Raw genomic sequence first — 18,704 nt, forward strand, 5'->3', positions numbered from 1 at the left:
AGTAGTAAAAAATAGTAAAATTATGCCAATTTGTAACTATATAAAATGATCAACTTTGTAATATTAAAATATTATTCGGAGCTGAGTTAATTATTAATGATTAAAATATGTAAAAATTAATAATTTAAAATGTTAAAAAATTGTTTCGATGTCGTTATATTTATCAATTATGTATTTTTAATTGTTTCATGAATCATTTATAATTAAATTCTATTTCTTGTTTATTAAACTTGCGTTCTTTCCTTTATTTTTTGTTTGTTTTGGAACTTTTGAGTACTTTGAGTAAATTATTTTTCATCTAAAAAAAAATAAATAATAATATTTTTTAAAACAAAATTCAATAGAACGATGTTAAATCCTTTGTTAAGTGGGGTATGTAGGAATGTTCAAAGAAAATTATTTTAAAAAATATTAAAATTTATTATTTTTTTCTACTTTCAACAATAAAAAATAATAAACATTAACAGAAAAACATTAATTTGATGTTAAATCCTGTCGAAAAGTGGGGTAAAGCAGGAGTAAATTAATGTTCCAATGTTAATTTTTATTATTTTTTAATGTTAAAATAAAAAAAAAAACAAAATTTTTATAAAAATAAACAAAATAATAATTATTTCGATGTTAAATCCAATATAAAAAGTGGGGTAAAAAGGAATGAAATAATATTTTTATGTAAATTTTTATAAAACTCAAGTATTTTTTTTTTACAATTTTTGAATAATTTTCATTACTCATTATACTCCGAATGTTCAATTATACCTAAAATTTCTATGTGTGTTTTTTCTTTTGTTCTACTGAACTACAAACTACTAAAATCTAATGTTTTTTTGTAACTATTTTAAATTTAATTATTTTTATTTTTTTTAAAGATTATTATTTATGTTAAATATTAATTGTTGTGATAAGTTGTAAGAAACTAAAAATAAAAGATAATTTTTAATGATGATTAATTTTATTATTATTAACTATGAATTAAAATAATAAAAAATAGTAACTTTTTCCTGATCTTGCTTTTTTTATTTTTTTTCTCATTCTTTGTTTTGTTTTTTTTTTCTTTCAGATGCGATGTTAATGATGTTAAACTTTTTTTTGTTTCTTTTTAAAATAAAAAAGGATATAAGATGACATTTTTTTGTTGTAAATAAAAAAAAACTTAAACTTAATCAAAAAAGCGATAATAATATGAATGATAATAATATGGGTTAAAATAGTAAATATTTATTAATAATTAATAAAAAAATGTTTATGATTTAAACGAAAAATTGTGAATCGAAAAAGTAGAAAAGAAAATGTATGTTTTGTTATAATTTTTTATAAGAAACTTTTTTTTTTGTTCTTTTAAATCCAGTTAAATTTAGAAGCAATTTTAAGCTTTTCAAAGCAAGACGAGTTTCAATTTTTAACACATTTTTAGTTCGAAAGCGTGTTTTTTTTTGTTTAGTTAACGATTTTAAGTTGATATATTTTTTTAAAGTTATTTAACGATTAAAATTAGTAGTACAGTAAAATGATTAAGAAATATAGAAGAATAAGATAAAAAGGGGAAATAGAGTAGTCGAGGGTATGGAAAAATGTACTCAATCTAACGTCTTATGTCAAATTCGTGTCCAATTGTTTATCAAATTGTGTGTCTTGTCCCGATTCCAGAGTACATTTTATATTTTTTTGTGTGTTTTCTTAACATCTAATGTTTATTTTTAATATTATATTAGCTTTTTAATAGTTTGTAATATATTTATTTATTAATAATGTGTGTCTAATTTTATTTTTTTTTTAAATATAACGACATCTTTGAAATTATTAAAAACTGTTCAAGTGGAACAAAAAATGCAAATTATTCATAAAATAATGTTATTATTGTATGTTATGTATGAAAACCAAACAAAAGAAGCGGATTGATCATTTTCAATGTTACAAATTGACAGTAGTCCAACTTTATAGGATGTTTTCCAAATATGCTTTTTTTCATCATTATTATATTATCTTATACTTAATATAATAACTACAGCCTAATAAAGTACTTATAAAACTTCTAATTTTACAATTAATAATAAAAAGTGAGAGGGTTTCAAACAAAAACACAAAAAAAAACGAATATTGAAAGAAAAATAACACAAAAATCGTAAAAAGGCTCATGTTGTATTTAATAACTTTACATTTTTTTCTATATTTTATCAAATTCACTCGCATATTTTTAATTTTTTTGTATGTATGCGATAATATGTTCAAGCCTCGGGAAATGTCAGTCTTAAAAATCGCTCAAACTTGTTGTTTATTAATTAATATTTCCAATAAAAAAAATTAAAATATTTATATATAAAAAATAAACAAACAAAAATAATAAAACATGAGCCTCTTTTGATCATTATTTTTTTATATTAATGCAATCATTAATAATTATTATTGTAAAAAATATAAATTTATTACAATTTTATTTATTAATGATTACATTAATAATAAAAAATAATAATTCTGTATTTTTTTATAATAAAAATAAAATATAATAAAGAAAAAATATATAAAATAATAAAGCGAAAAATACATAAAGGCAGCAAGGCGGCGAATTTTTATATTTTTTTTATAATAATTTTTCTTAATTTTTTTTTTAAATGTATATAATAGTGTTTAATATATATATTTTTTTATATATATATAATGTGTTGTATATGACGTTAATATATATGAATATTAAAATATAGCGTTTGTTTCTTTTATTTTCTAGCGCGTACTTTCATCGTTTTTTTGTAACAAAAAAAGCGAAACTTTTGAATTTCGAGTAACGTCAGTAAAAAAGCGCAGTAATAATAAAAAACTAAAACAGTAATAATATTGAACTAAAAATATTTTTAACATTATTTTCATTTTTTTTTTAATAATAAAATATTTTAATTAATTAATTAATTAATATATAAAAAGTGTCAGTGTCGAGTGTTTTTATTTATTTAAATCTAAGCGGATCTCATCCAAATCCGATAAATTTGATTTTAAATTCCAACTTTATATTTAAGTTATTTTATTAAATCATAAAAAAGATCTTAAAAAGCTTTCATAACAATGTTCAAGCGGGGTAAAAGCGGGGTATGTATTATATTATTTAAGATGTTGTTCATAATATAATTTTGAATCATTTATTACAAAAGCTAAATTATAACTCAATAAATTAAGAAAAATATAAAGCTAATTTAATGTTGGTCAAAATCAGTTTTTTTATTTATTTTTTTTTAAGTAAAACGACGTTTTCCAAGTTAAGTCTACTTGTGCCAAAAGATCTACGCTGGCAAATAATTATGGCGGGGTGTCAAATTCGGTAGTTAATTGATAAAACTTAAAGTTTTAAAAAGCGGTGGTAAATGTTATATGGACATTTTTCTTATTATCAGACAAAAATGTTCTTATTAATTGTTTCTTTGTTTGTTTGGTCATTTTTTTCTTGTTTCGTTTTAAATTATTCATGTAATAATTTTTTTAATGCAAAAAAAAAATTTGGGCACAACTATTATTATTATTTTTTTAATAAATACTAGAAACATAAGAAATAATTTTTTTCTTCAGTATATTATTGTGAGTGTAAAAAAGTGGCAAACAACCAGCTTCTATTGTTTTAAAATAAAAAATCTCGCTTTTCCAATGTTTTGTTAGCTTTTTTAGCAGCATCCATGTATTTTTTTGCATTTCATTCAAAAATGACGACAAATATTTTTTTTATTATAATAATAATAATTTTCGAAATTTTTATTTCTTCCCATTATTATTATTATTTTAACTGTTCAAAAGTTGCTTAAGCTTATTTTTTTTTGTTTATTATTAGTAAATATGTTTTTTCTGAGAATTGATATTTTTGTTCTTCCATTAATGATAAATTTAAATGTTGTTTGTTTGAGTAAATATTGTTCCTTATTATCTAAAAATAAAATGTAATAAAAAAAGTAAAAGTAGGAGAATGCTCATCAAATGTGCATCATCATTAAGTTCCGTGTATTATTAGTGTACGTATAAAAATTAAGGAATCAAGCTTGATATTTATTTTCACTTAGTTTGCAAAAATACTGTTTTTCATTTTTTTTAATTTTTCTTTTTCTACTTAAAAGTGCAACGTTTAAAAATATTGAAAAAGTGATTTTTTGCTGGAATTTTAATTTTTTTGTCATTAATTTTTCAACAAGCACAGAAAAATAAGCGGAAAATGGAGTATTAAGTTTTTTTTACGTTTAATATTATTTTTAATTTTATTATTTTAAACATCTAAATATTGTGCCCTTAAATGCTAGCCCAAAATTTGTGGACGATTCCTTTTATTGTTATTTTTTTTTTCATTAACTTTAACGCGCTTTTAAGTAGGTTTTCTATTTTTTCTCGATTGATACAGCTTTTGAAATTTTTTTTTAAACAATTTGAAAGACGAGTTGTTAATTTAATTAATTTAACGAATTTTTGAAAAATTTTTTAATTTTAATTTTTTGCGTTCACATAAGCTTTGCCAAATACTTTCGGTTAATATTTATTTAGATTTTTTATTTATTTTTCATGTTTTTGTTTTCATTTTTGGATCTAGCCAATTTTTTTTTAGAAATTATGAATGAAAATTAGGGAAAAATAACAGATTTTGCTTAACCAGATGATGCAGTCATTGAATCTTCTTGATTGAGATCAGAGTTGGCCAGAGCTGCCTTGTTTTGACGGACAATTTCCGCACGACGTTCCTGATGAAAAAAATTAAAAAAAATATTAATTTTTTTGTTGAATAAAAGAAAATAAGCTGAAAATCAGAGAATTATTGTGAAATTTATCATTCAAGCTGAGTCAATAAAAAAAAAATCAGGGATGAGAATGATGATTTGTTAAAAAAAAGAAAAGTAATAAAAAAAGTTCAACCTACATGCTTGCGAATATTGTCGATCTTCTTTTGTATTTCCTTCTCACGATTCATTTCAGCTGTCGATAATTTATTTTCAATGATACGTGTTTGAGCACTGGATATTTCATTGACACGTGTATCCACAGTCGAACGGACGTTCGAGATTTTTGTGGTGTTCTGAGTGTGTTAAATGATTTTTTTTTCGTGGGTGCGGATGAAGATGAGCAAGATTTGTGTATGATGAAAGTAAAATTAACCGAAAAAAAAAGATTTAAAGTAAATAAAATTGCCATGCTGAAGATTTTTTGAGTGCATTAAAGCTTTTTGCGGTACTTACGTGCTCCTTGAGACGATCCAGCATCTTCTTGATGTTCTCGTCACGCATCGATTCGGCTGCCTTCAATTTTTCCTCGATCGCTCTGCGTTCCTCGTCCTTCTTGTTCTCCATGCTCTGACGCGTCTTCTCGATCTCCTGAGCGTGAACCTTCAATTTCTCCTTCATGTCGGATATGAGAGCCTCTCGCTTCTCCTCGTACTGCTCCATCTTGGCTTCGAGCGCTTCCTTGGTTTGCGCCGCGAATTCTTTGTCGAGTTCTTCCTTCTTGCGGGAGGCCTCTTCAATTTTTGCTTGTTTAGCGTTCCATTCGGTGATTTTCTTTGCTTCCAGTTGCTATAAAAAAATTTTAAAATCATTAAAAAATATTTCTTAAAATTCAATAAAAAAAAAAATATTTTAAAAAAGGAATTTAAATTATAAAAATTAAAATTAATTAAATAAATTTAAAATAAAATTAAAAAACATTTAAACATTTCAAAATTAGTAAAAATCAATAAAAAATATTATTTTTTTTTATTAATAAAAAAAATATTACTTTTTTTTAAATCAATAAAATTCCTTTAAAAATATTTCTTAAAAAATTATTTTAAAAAAATCATCAAAAAATTTCATATTTAAAATATAATTTTTTTTCTAATTTCTTAAAAATTATTTTTCAAAAATCAATAAAGAAAATATTATTAAAAAAAAATTTAAAAAAAACTCACTAGACGTCTTTCCTCGGCGGCCTTCAACTTTTCCTCAATATCCTCTGCTGACACAATTTTCGCCGGATTAACTGGAATCTTCGGTACCGCAGCCTGTACAGACGGCTCCGCGAGAATTACTTCGTAGCAGAGACCACCTTTTGACTTTTCTTGACAGCGGATTTCGGTTGCTGCAAGGAGAAAAAAAGGAGAAATTCGTGTTAGAAAAGTTGTTATTTGGAGTGTAATCCGAAACTTAAATTATGTTTTTTATTAGGTTTCATGGCAAATGTTCGGGCTTTGATGTTTGCATTAGCATCAGAAAAGCAATGACGACGGAGAGTGAGATGTTAAACAAGACATAAAATTTATCTTGAAAAGTCATCGTATCATGTTCCGTCGAGAGCAAATATTCGTCCTTGTCTGTATCGTAGCGGTCCTGTAGCGTACTGGAGAAGTAGATTATCCAAACAATATCGTAACATAATAATGGAATATATTTATAAAGTCATCTTACTTTCATTTGTAGAGTTAGTTAGTGGTGGAAATGGACTTTTAAAAGCTAACGGTTTGAATTGAAATTGAAATTAAAAAATTAAAATTGAAATTAAAATTAAAATTAAAATTAAAATTAAAATTAAAATTAAAATTAAAATTAAAATTAAAATTAAAATTAAAATTAAAATTAAAATTAAAATTAAAATTAAAATTAAAATTAAAATTAAAATTAAAATTAAAATTAAAATTAAAATTAAAATTAAAATTAAAATTAAAATTAAAATTAAAATTAAAATTAAAATTAAAATTAAAATTAAAATTAAAATTAAAATTAAAATTAAAATTAAAATTAAAATTAAAATTAAAATTAAAATTAAAATTAAAATTAAAATTAAAATTAAAATTAAAATTAAAATTAAAATTAAAATTAAAATTAAAATTAAAATTAAAATTAAAATTAAAATTAAAATTAAAATTAAAATTAAAATTAAAATTAAAATTAAAATTAAAATTAAAATTAAAATTAAAATTAAAATTAAAATTAAAATTAAAATTAAAATTAAAATTAAAATTAAAATTAAAATTAAAATTAAAATTAAAATTAAAATTAAAATTAACCGGTTTATTCAACCCGTCTTAAACATCAACCACTATCATCCCTCTAAAAGCCACAAAAAGATGAGAGACGCAAACATATATAGCAAAAGGATACATTGTATCTATAATCCCTCATCGTTCTTCGCATATGCTGAATTTGATATCTTGATGATAATATATTATAAAGTAGGTGTCGGTCGTATCATCTAATATTTGCACAAAGGGCTCCATCGCACACGCACCAACAAGACAAATTGTGACCATAACAATATTTTTTCGGATAATGCATGAGTTTCGTGTTTACCATAAGACACCAATTTACATATTTGTTACAACAAAGTCCCTTTGTAGCTCGAAATTTGACACTTTTTCATGTATTTTTGATGGACCGTCTGGTCATTTACCTCAAGTTGCTTCCTCAACTGTCAGAAATCAACATCAAAAATTTCATCACATTTGGCGCGTTTCTCACGTAAATTATTCATGGACACTTTTAATAGAAACGAACATGTCCTGAGGGAAACACATCATAAAATTATTACTCGACTCCCTCGCTAAGTGTCGAGTGCATGTGCTTGTATCGTATAACATTTAAAATATAATTTGATAAAGCAATTAAAGTATGAATTGTTAAAGAGTTTTAAATATTTTTGGCAATTATTTTCATAAAAATTCATGTTTTATGCGAGTGAGAGAGAAAAATCGAGTGCAGCTGGCAAAAATATTGCTTTTTTTTAAAACAATACACGGAAAAATAATGAAATTCATAAAAGAAGGAATTTTATTTAAATTTTTGATGTCACCACAAAATGTCATTAATATTTTAAAAACACCAATCAATCAAAAGTTTTTTTTTGTTCTCAACGAAAAAAAGTGTAAACACGGTTTATCGGTTGATGGAAGCTCAATTGTTTGAAGTTTGGTTGTGACATGATTTTTATGTGACGGCGTAACAATTAAAATGGCCTTGAGAGACCTTTTTGCGTTCTAATTGCTAATTATAAAAATTCGGTACTAGAATTATGTTCGAAAAATTTAATTTTTATAACCAGACGTCTCCATTGAGTATTTTTTTTTTGTCGTCCGTGTGTGTGTGTGTGTGTGTGTGTGTGTGTGTGTGTGTGTGTGTGTGTGTCATTGAATCAACAGTATACAACAGGAAATACCTTGAAAAAATTATAACCTTGACTCGTACTGGCGATTTGTGAGTTATTTAGTATTATTAGTCGGTAATTTTATTGACGTTTTTTAAAAGGATCTTGATTAAAAAGAGGTAATTATGCATCAGAGTTGATATTGATTTACATTAATGGTCATTTTTCATAGAAATTTACGTAAAAAAGTTTTTTTTTCGGTAATAAATTCATTCGAAACAAAGCGATTTTTTTTTAATTTTTGTTACTTTTATAATTTTTTTTTCAATGAGAAAATTATTTTTTTTTTATTTCTAAAATTTTTAATAATTAATTATATTTAACAATTTTGAAATTAGGTCTTCAATATCTAAAAAAAAAAATTAAAACACATAAAAATAAAATAAAAAATTTCCATGAAAGAGATAAAATTCTTATTTTAGGTGATTTTGTGGATTTTAATAAAATTTATAATTTTAATAAATTTTAAACATTTTTCGGAATATTTTTAAATTATCTAATTAATAATTGCACTGAATAGCCCAAAAATTATCAAAATTAAAATAAAACTAAATTGGCTAAAAATATTCCTGAATAATTTACTAAAGATCTAGATCTAAATTTTATAACGCCATAATTTTTATCATAAGAATTTTTTGAATATCAAATTAATTTTTTCAATTGAAAAAATAGAACTATGTTCAGGAAAAACCGTAAAAAAAATTAAGTTATTTTTTATCGGAGCGAAAACTCTAATTTTATCAAAATTTTCCTAAAAATATAATTTTTGAGCAAATTTTGAAAAAAAAACCGTTGAGTAGAACGAAGTTTACAGGTCCATTAGTTTTTTTTTTAAATTAAATGAGACATCTGCTTTGTACTTAATATTTTCTAATTTTGTGATTTCAGAGTTCATCTACAGAATGTTCATGTCATGTTTCTTCATTAGCGACAAAATAGTTGCTCTACTTTTAAAAAAATTAAGTCAAGAAAAGTTAAATCCTGTTTTTAAAAATTTTCCACACAAAAACCACTAATTCACGTCAAATCGCAAGAAAAAACCAAAGAGTTGATTGCCCTTTCATTTAAAAACTTTCCTCATACAAAAACTTTTTCTCTCAAAACTTCATCCTTTCAACTTTTGTTCCCGGGCATTTATCATCGGGGCGTGTTTTGTACATGTCGTCGCCACATCTCCACAAAATACAACTAAAACACACAAAATTCCGTCCGAAAAAAACAATAAATCACACAAAAACAGTATTTAGTTAACATTAAATCCAGACGTTGTTCCCCGATGGTTGTAATGTTAAACATTAGAAACAAACACACACACACATCATATTTATTTATGAAAATTATGCTCAGTTATTATTATTTTGTACATCATCATTATTTTATATGAACTGAACTCGTTTCCATTCCACTCTATTATTAGCAACTCGTGTTCTATATTAGCATTAATAGAATACAAAAACATCTCAATTGGACTGCAAATAATTCGATTACAGAATATATTTTGTGTGCTTTGGATTTAAATTCGCAATTTACGGAATTGTGTCATACGAGGATTTCCTTTTCATGGATTTTCATGCGAATCGGAGGATTTTAATTTCCTTCCAAACATTTGGCAATTTTTGATTTGATGATGAAAGGATACAAAAATCGTTGTGATGGTAGGTAAGGCAGAGAAAAAAGAGTCATTTACACCGAATAAACATTTGGCACACAATGCTTTTAATCAAATCAGTTTTCTTGCGGGCCATATTTGAAGAGGCCATAGGATAAATGGGACATGCGACATTTTTGGTAAGTTGATTTTTTATTTTATTATTTTTAATCTGTAAAATTTATTTTTGAACTTTATTTTAAAATTTTTTAATAAATTAATTATTTTAAAAAATAATTTGATGCTTTTTAAACATTAAATTAATTTTAAAAAATTAAATAATTAATTCTAAATTTTAATTCAATTATTTTTTAATTTTTTCTCTGAAATTTAAAAGCTTGTCAAAAAAAATATAAATCGCAAAAAATCCCACGAAAAATTTAATAAATTAAAAATTTCAGCTTTTAAGCAATTTTTCCATTATTTATTTGCAAATGAACAATTATTTGTAATTTATTGTTAATTTTTTTAATTTTAAATTTATTATCTTAACTCAATTTGCTTAAAAAATGTGTGGTTTATCCTATTGACCCATCATTTAGGCACGTATGTAACAGTTGGTGACCATTTTATATTTATTGCTATTGATCTTTTGAGTTTTTGGTTTATTTAGGTTCTGCCTAACGGGCGAGAAAATGAATTCGATTAAAATTTTTGGGTCAATTTGGAATAAAATGCGGGAGAATTGAACACAAAAGACACACCGACAAGATTAATGCAAATATTTCCCGAGCGACTTTAATTGTATTTTGTTGAGAAAAGTAATTATTTTGCTGTTCGATGGAAATTTTACAAAACTTTTCTAATTATTTTGTGACATTGGCATCATTCAGGTCAAGACAAGTCAGTTCAGGTAAGTTAAAAAAATAATTTTTATAATTTTGAATTTAAATGACGAATTTATCTATTTTTAGTCAATATCGATGACAATTAGCATCTTTACAAAAAAAATTAGAAAGTCCAGTCGTGTTTGAATTTGCGTTAAATATAGAAATACTTAAATATGTGTCTAAGTGCGAGACATAAACTACGCGTAAAAACCCATGTGATTCATAAATATGTGAAGTTGATGGACAAAATTTATTACAACAACAAAGAATGTGCGGTAAAACGGGTAAAATATTGTATTTTTTTTCGTTCGTTCGTGTTATTGTGTGGTTTTGTTAAATGTTTGATGATGATGGATCATGTTTGTCTAAATAATAACCTTTTAAACAGTATTTAGTTTATTCTTTCAATATATCTACAATTACCATACAATTACTGGCAAGTAAGCGATGTTTATAGCGTAAGTGGTTTCGTTCAATGTTTTGTACAAAATTTTATGGAAGTCATCGTTATTTGGAGACTTGAGCGCTTTTAAGTATAATTCAGCTGAGTAACGGTAATTGTATTATTTTTCTTTAAATAATTTTTTAAAAAAAAATATTAATATTTTGCCTGCTTTGTAAAGTCATTTTTAAACGTAAATTAACAAAAAAATAATAATAATAAATATACAGAAAATTAATTTAAATAATTTTATTAATAAAAAAAGCTTAAAAATATTAGTAATTAATCAAAATTATTTTTTTTTATTTTAATTAAATATTTAATTTAATTTTTTTAAGAAAAAAATATTATTTTAATTTAAAAATATTAGATATTAGTGAAAATTAAAATATTTAGTAAAATTCGTATGAAATTGAATATTTTTTTATTGAAAAATAAAATTATGTAAAAATCTTGCATTAATTCAAAAATAACTTTTAATTTAATAACTTAAATAAAAATAATTCATTTTTAATAATTAAAAAAAAATAAGATTGATAATTTTTAAAAACTATTTTTTTTATATAAATACTAAATAGGTTCTCTATATTTAATAAAAAATTAAATAAATTAACAACAATTAATTTAAATTTAATTTGTTTAAAAAAAATATTTTTTTTAATACTTAAACTTTAAATTAAATTTAGTTTAATTTAATTAAATTTAATTTAATAATTTTTTTCACTTTTATTCTAATATCTGTATTTCAAGTGTTTTTCGACTGAAAACGTATTTTTATTTATTTTTTTAAGAAATATATCTCGCCAAAAAATACAAAAATCACCATGAACCTGCTCAAGATGACGACAAACAAAAATTTCACACATTACTGTGCAACAAGAATACATCACGACTCACGACACTAACAATGATGTGAATGAATGTTAACAAACCACCGTGAAATTCTTTTATGTGCCAGAAAAACGATGATTATTTTAAAGTTGTTGATAAAGTCATTTCAAAAAAAAATTTTTTTTTTTTGTTATTGTTGATAATAAAATGTATCAAATCATTTTTTTGCACAGCTGTCTGACATAACAATATAATGCTTCTCCGAAAAATTAATTCTAAGAAGTCTCTCACATATGTTTTTAATTGCTTTGTCTATTCAGCTACCAATACATGCAGTGGAATGAGGAATTCACTTTTTTTGTTGTCGTCTTACGAAGAGCGCGAATAAAAAACCATCAAACAGGTTTCTAATAAAGCCTCTCCTCTCGCACGTAACAAAACCACAAACAGAATCTCAGTCAGTATCGAACAAATATTTGCCGGTAACGGATCGAATCGCATCACCTGTGATTTTTAAATATTTTATTTTGTTTAACTTTGGTGATTAGATGGACGATTAACTCGTCATGGCGAATGTTATTTTGAATTTAAATGATCTACCGGTCAGCAAAGAGGTTCGTTTAACGATTTTTATCATCTTTTTTGTTACTGAGTTATTAATTTTTATTTATTTATTTATTTTTTTTTTTTAGAAAAAAGATTATTTCTCGATGAATGAGTCAGTTTTGAGTCTGGAAATGTCAAAATCTCTCGTTGACGAGGTTTTAGCGCTGAATCGTTTAGACAAACCAGAGTTAAATAAACGCGTGCAATGGATATCCGAACAAATTTTAAGGTCAACCAGTTATAACGTGGATGCAGTTGATGAAGAAACCCAAAAATGTGTTCTTCATCTATTACTTGACTTGTTTATTCGTGTCGGCTACAAACACGAAAGCGAATTCGATATTGTCGAAAATATTCTGTTTGCTAGTAAATTGGATTATGAAACGTACGAAAATGGCCAAGTGTTGCATCTTTTGATGCGGTATGACATCATCAAGTATTTCCAGTGGCAAATTATCAACGAGAAAGAAGAAGATTTTTACCGCGAATTTGAAGAGAAATCCAAAGAAATGCAAAATAAACCAAAAACTCTCAATGATTTACTGGAAGTTACTCTCGCCTTTGGATCTCTCAACATTTTTCGGTTCCTCGTGGATTTTATTCATAATCGATATGTCGGCCCGGCGTTCGATTGTCCAATTTTGGTCAAAGCCGCTGCTTGGTCGATTTATGTTGTGGACGAGAAAAAACCCCAATTTTACGAGTGTTTCGATTATTTGCTCAATCAACATCAAACTGATGTAAATGCCGAAGATGCGAACGGAAACACGGCTCTGCATCATGCCTGCATGAACAAGGAAGAATATCTCATCAAAGCTCTGCTGAACAAAAAAGCAAATATCGATGTGGCAACGTTAAAAAAGGGAATTCCCACGGAAATTTTCGCCTCGTACTTGGATTCACTCGTTACTGCGGTGCCAGAAGACCTTTCACGTTCAGGTCTCACAAAATTCGGTCAAGCGCGACTTCAGCAGAAATACGTTGATGACCGAATAATTTTCATAAATCTCAAAAGTTTCGTTTTTTGTCCCATCACGTACATCGAAGTGCTGAATTTCATCAGTTTGCATCACGATTACCGGCATTTGTTGCATCATCCGGTGCTGGGAGCACTACAGGACCTCACATGGCAAATGATGTACTGGAAACGCGTGATTCTGAATACGCCAACGATGCTAACGAGAATTATGTTTTTAATGTTTTTGTTCTTGCCGTACACCGCAAAGATACCTGGAATGGATGTTTTCGTAAAAGTTCTTGTTCTAGGAGTTGTTTTTGGAAAAATTTACTTGAGCATTTATTTGTTTGAGTATTACCGAGGCACGCATCGGGTCAATAAGAAATTTTTCAACACCGTTCTGCTGCTGAAAATGATAAATATCACCGCTTATCTCTATTTTGTCTTTTTCATCATGGAAGAATGCACGATATCGGAGTGCCCAGAAACAATGGCGTGCACTTTTATGTACTTTGCGATCAATATCACGCTTTCGATTGGACTTTTTAGTCCCTCAGTGGCACGTTACAACTTTATGCTACTAAAAATCCTCATAAACGCCTTAAAATTCCTCATTTCCATCAGTTTTCTCATATTCGGATTTGCTTTGGCATTTGTGGCGTTGTTCGGAAAAAGCTTTGGTGAGATTCCAGACGCAGCACCATCAGAAGAAGAGTTCAATATTTTATCGTCGAGGAAGAATTTCGCGGAATTAGTGGCAAATGAGACGACAACCGGCGAAGCTCATTTCCAAAGATTCGATTTTTATGCGATTGCGATCCTGAAAACTCTTTTTACGTTAAGTGGCGAATTGAATGACGACACTTTTCGGTATCGAACATTTATGAGTTGTCTCTTTTTGGCGACTTTTATCTTGGTGATCCCGATTATGGCGGTTAATTTGTTGACAGGTTTGGCAGTTGGCGATGTTTATGTAAGAAATTCAAGAAAAAATGATAAAATTTTATTAAAAATTATTTTTTTTTCACAGGAATTGATTTCCCACAGCAAGTTTTGGCATAGAAAGATGCAATGTTTGTTGACCCTGAGCTCCATGTGGCAAATTGAGGCACCGTAAGTACCTTAAAATTTAATTTTAATACAAAATTTAATTAAATTTTGATTTTTTTAGGAACAAAGTCAAGCCAGCAGTTCGTATATTGGATAAATTTCTCGTGCCATTTAAATTAAAGGACAATTTAAAGCGAAAGCTCCAAGATAACCCGACAGTTGCAGTGAATATTCGCTCGCAAAGGATATTTGCTTGTAAAAATTTGGAAAAATATAATGTGGAAGAACTTGGACGACTAAATCGTTCGAGCGTAATTGATGCAGTTCAAATAATAAAAGACAGAATTAGAGATGACAAACAATGAGAAGAGGCTGCATGATGACTGTACTCCCGTTTTCGGGGAAAATCCCAACATTTGTTATAGAATATTGTTAAAATGAATAAATTAACGTCATTTTTTTACCTGTTTTAGGTATAAATAATTAAATTTTTTGGAAAAATTAGTCAGTAGACGTTCGAAAGTCAATTAGGATGGTTCTTCGAGGATGTTTTATTACCATTCAAAGATGCATAAGCAGTAATAAAGAGAAATTCGAACATGAATTAAAGGAAAGGAAGGAACGAAATTCAAGAGTGGCAGTCAATTTTCATCAAAAATCAGTTTTAACGGAGTCAAAAAAGTTTAATCATTGTAAAATGGTCACGAATTCTGAAATTTAATTCAAAAGCTTCATTTCATTTATTTATCAAACTGAACAAATTCATTTGGAGTTTTTTAAAATTAATCATTTTAAGAACTCGGAATCTATAATTTAAAAATTTCAAGTTTTAAAATTAAGCATTTGAAGTCTTACCCATTGAATTTCAAACCCATTGCAAGCTTTTGTTTTTTGTAACGATTGAACGATCTCAACTAGAATTCTTTAAAATGTAACATTTAGGAGTTCGGATTTTTTAATAAAAAAAAATTAAATTAAATTTTTAAACTAAGCATTTATATGAATTTCCTAAGTCACTTTTGAGCAATATGCGACTCGTGACTTTGAACATATTAAATATTGCCAGAAATAAATTTAAAAAAAAAATCATAAAAAATGTGTTTCATTCTCTTGCTTCCGAAAAAAAAATATAAAATAAAAATTTCCATTAACAAAGAACATGAAAATATAATTTTCCACTTAATTTAATCCAATTTTCTCTTGTTTTTACAACAAACCCCTGTCTGTCTCATGTTTACATTTCCCAGGAAAAACTATCTCGACTTATCTCAAGTAACGACAGGTAAAAAAAATGATGAAAATTTATCGAATCTGTGTGTCTGACTACAAAAACAAACTTTTTTGTTTCACTCACACAGACACACAAAGAAATCAGACAAGCAGAAGCAATTATTGCTCAGTTCGTTATGTCCTGCCGGTTGGTCGTTCTTTTTCCTTTTGCGTTGCGTTTACGTCCTTCATGAGGAGGACATCATTCGTTATTATTAAAATTAAGTGGATTACTTATAATGGATGAAAAATTTCATTAAATAAAAAAAATATTTTTGTACAATTTTTTTTTTCAGCGGAAAATAAGGGCAGTACAAATTTTGTTTTAATTATTAAAATTTATTTTAAATATTTTTTTTTAAATAAAAATATTACTAAAATATTTTTTTTAATAAAAATATTAATAAAATAATTTTTTAAATAAAAATTTAAATTTATTTTTTAACAAAGTTTTAATAAATTTGAAATTTTTAAATTTTTTTGTAAAAAAAAAAATTTTTCTTTATTTTTTTATTGGGATTTTCATTCTAAGAATATATATCTATCATTTTTTATTTTTTTTTTAATTAAATAAATGAAAATTAAAGAATTAGGTAAAATATTTAATTTCGTTTACCTATTTTAATTAATTTTAAAAAATTAATTCTTCCTGAGTAAAATAAATATTTTTAATAAATAAATCATCATATACCTAAAATTTTTAATATTAAATTATTATAAAAAATTTTAAAATCAATTTATAGAAAACAATTATAAAAGCATTTTAGATAGTTTTTTTGCAGTTAAAAAAACTTTTGAAACGCAAAAAATGTTGAAAAAAAATATTTTTAAATAAAAACTTAATTGTAATTTTTTTATTTATTTTTTTTTTTTTTAAATAAATTTAGGATTTTCCAAATGATTTTCAAAATGAACAAAAATAAATTTGAAACGACCTAAAATAAATCTGTAACGAATTTCCGCTTTTTTCGCTGAATTTTTCGTTCCGATAAAAGTTTTATTTTTCGCTAAATTAATTGAATTATAGTCGCTCACTGTCGGTACTTTTATTTTATCACGCATTTAGTGTATCTACTAGTGGAACAATGGAGGTCTGTCAATTATCTTCAAAATGTTTAACAAAATTAATTGATAGTCTGTGGATGTAATTACTGCATATTGATTCAGAGTTCCGAGCGCGTGTTGTACCGTTCGACAACTTACTTGAAGGGATATTTACATTAAAATGGACGCAAATTGACGTGAAAAGTTGATTTATTTTTCGAAAAACCCGACCGAAATTGTAATATCCGGTTTTGTTTTTGGAGTGGAGAAAAATCGATGCAAAATTTCGTAAAAATTTTCTTGTTAAGCGCGTAATTTATGAGAGACGCAGGTTTAGTTCCTTTTATGATTAACATTATATTTTTATTGTTTAATACGCAATTTTATTTTATTTTACGATTATTTCGGCAAACACGAGAGGGAAAAACCCCAACATAACGCCAACCACACACAAAAATCCAATATCATGTTGCATTGCAGACAAAAATATGGAAGTAGTTTGTTAGTTATCGCATTATTTTTTTATTTTAATGTCAACATCGTGTATTTATGGGGTAAGTTCTTGTGCATATAGTGGATGGATTACGTCGTGAAATCGCGTGACTAGACACACTGACTAGACCAAACAGACTTTCAGTCTTTGTATTTTGTTGAGCAGGGAGCTGTAATCCACCCTAAACGGCTTTTTGCAGCGTGAGTAGGCTTGGAATTTGATTTGTTTTCGTTTAAGCCGTGATTGGTCGATAGTTTGAAACTGCACAAAACGTTATTGATTGCCGAAATTAAGGAAAATTGATTCCGAATTAATCGCAAGTCCCTCGAAAGGTCGCTGCTGCCTTAAATTGCCGTTAATTTTTATGGTTATGTGCTATTTTCGGCGGTTTTGTTGTTTTCTTATGCGTTTTATGGACAATTAAGGAGCAATTACGGCTATTCTTAATACTAATGATGGGTCATTCGTCAGACGGAAGTCGTGCCCACGGTGCGTAAGTGGCGAAAAGAGGGAGTCAAGTACTGAAACACTTAGGAGGTTCGGTTAAAAGGTGTTATTAGTGGGAGTTTATAGACTAACGGAGGTCGAAAAACATGAAAATCGATATTTTTTTATCAAAGGACGAAGTGGTAAAGGACGTTCGTTAACATTTTGGGTGCTTTTAAGACGATTTGTGGTTAAAATGAGAAAAAGTTTTCATTAAAATAATTATTAAAAAGGTTTTCTGAGTGGTTTCTCGGTAAAAAATGGTAGATTTTATCATTAAAAATAATTCCATTTAAGTTTCAACAGTGTTTCAGTGCGGATTCGGATCTAAAAAGCTTTCAAAAGTCCATGAAATTAACTTTTTTGTTATATTTTGTGTCATTTTTGTAACTTTTAGTTCATTTTGAGCACTATGCACGATCCTTCTACGATTTTTGAGTATCATTGTGACTAAAATCTGTCAAAAAATTATTTTTTTCATCTACAAACCAGTCAATTTTATGAATAAAATGAAGACATTTTTAAACTTTTTCGATTATTTGAAATATTTTTCATAAAATTTACTAGTTTTGAGCTGATAAAATATTTTTTCGGCAAATTTTAGTCTACATAATACCTAAAACTTCAAAAAAAAAATGTTTTAAAATAAAAATGTCATATTTTTTTTTCTTTAAAAAATAAATTATTTTAAAAAAATTGAATAGTTTTTACTTATTGATTAAAAAAATTATGCTTATAAATCGATAAAATTTCTTTTTGAAAAATTTTGAAAAAATATTCTTTTTCAGTCTGGTAAAATTTAAAAAAAAAAAAAAAATTTTTTTTAAAATTTTTTAGCTAAAAACTCGTTTTTAATCAAATTATGCTCTATAAGAGTTTCAGAAGTTATAAAAATTTCTCATTTTAATTAAAATTTCTGA

At 25.9% G+C, this 18,704-nt stretch overlaps 2 protein-coding genes across 3 annotated transcripts in view; one reads left to right on the forward strand and one right to left on the reverse strand.

Moving 5' to 3' along the window:
- Nucleotides 1–4,114: 4,114 nt before the first annotated feature.
- LOC134830157 (serine/threonine-protein kinase 10) overlaps nucleotides 4,115–18,704 on the reverse strand; it is a 33,832-nt gene continuing 19,242 nt past the window's right edge. Inside the window, exons 3-6 of one of the 2 annotated variants that reach the window (XM_063843546.1) lie at nucleotides 5,900–6,069; nucleotides 5,193–5,525; nucleotides 4,877–5,032; nucleotides 4,144–4,700 (exon numbers count right to left, since the gene is read on the reverse strand). In XM_063843546.1, the coding sequence (XP_063699616.1) occupies nucleotides 4,608–4,700; nucleotides 4,877–5,032; nucleotides 5,193–5,525; nucleotides 5,900–6,069 (752 nt within the window). In that variant the 3' untranslated portion in view covers nucleotides 4,144–4,607. Of the gene's footprint in view, nucleotides 4,701–4,876; nucleotides 5,033–5,192; nucleotides 5,526–5,899; nucleotides 6,070–18,704 lie in introns of both variants that reach the window. The other variant, XM_063843548.1, reaches the window with a different exon arrangement.
- On the forward strand, nucleotides 12,366–15,197 carry LOC134832316 (uncharacterized). The gene is made up of 4 exons (XM_063846299.1): nucleotides 12,366–12,492; nucleotides 12,571–14,415; nucleotides 14,473–14,555; nucleotides 14,614–15,197. The coding sequence occupies exons 1-4, from the start codon at nucleotides 12,445–12,447 to the stop codon at nucleotides 14,855–14,857; spliced, it is 2,220 nt and encodes a 739-aa protein (XP_063702369.1). The 5' UTR covers nucleotides 12,366–12,444; the 3' UTR covers nucleotides 14,858–15,197.

This window comes from Culicoides brevitarsis, chromosome 2, assembly GCF_036172545.1.
Source record: "Culicoides brevitarsis isolate CSIRO-B50_1 chromosome 2, AGI_CSIRO_Cbre_v1, whole genome shotgun sequence".
NCBI classification, from domain to species: domain Eukaryota; kingdom Metazoa; phylum Arthropoda; class Insecta; order Diptera; family Ceratopogonidae; genus Culicoides; species Culicoides brevitarsis.

Excerpts from the sequence above, each read along its gene's own strand:
- LOC134832316 (XM_063846299.1), top strand. The coding sequence starts at position 12,445 with ATGGCGAATGTTATTTTGAATTTAAATGATCTACCGGTCAGCAAAGAG. Across the intron at positions 12,493-12,570 it reads ATCTACCGGTCAGCAAAGAG|AAAAAAGATTATTTCTCGAT; the intron begins GTTCGTTTAACG and ends TTTTTTTTTTAG. Across the intron at positions 14,416-14,472 it reads TGGCAGTTGGCGATGTTTAT|GAATTGATTTCCCACAGCAA; the intron begins GTAAGAAATTCA and ends TTTTTTTCACAG.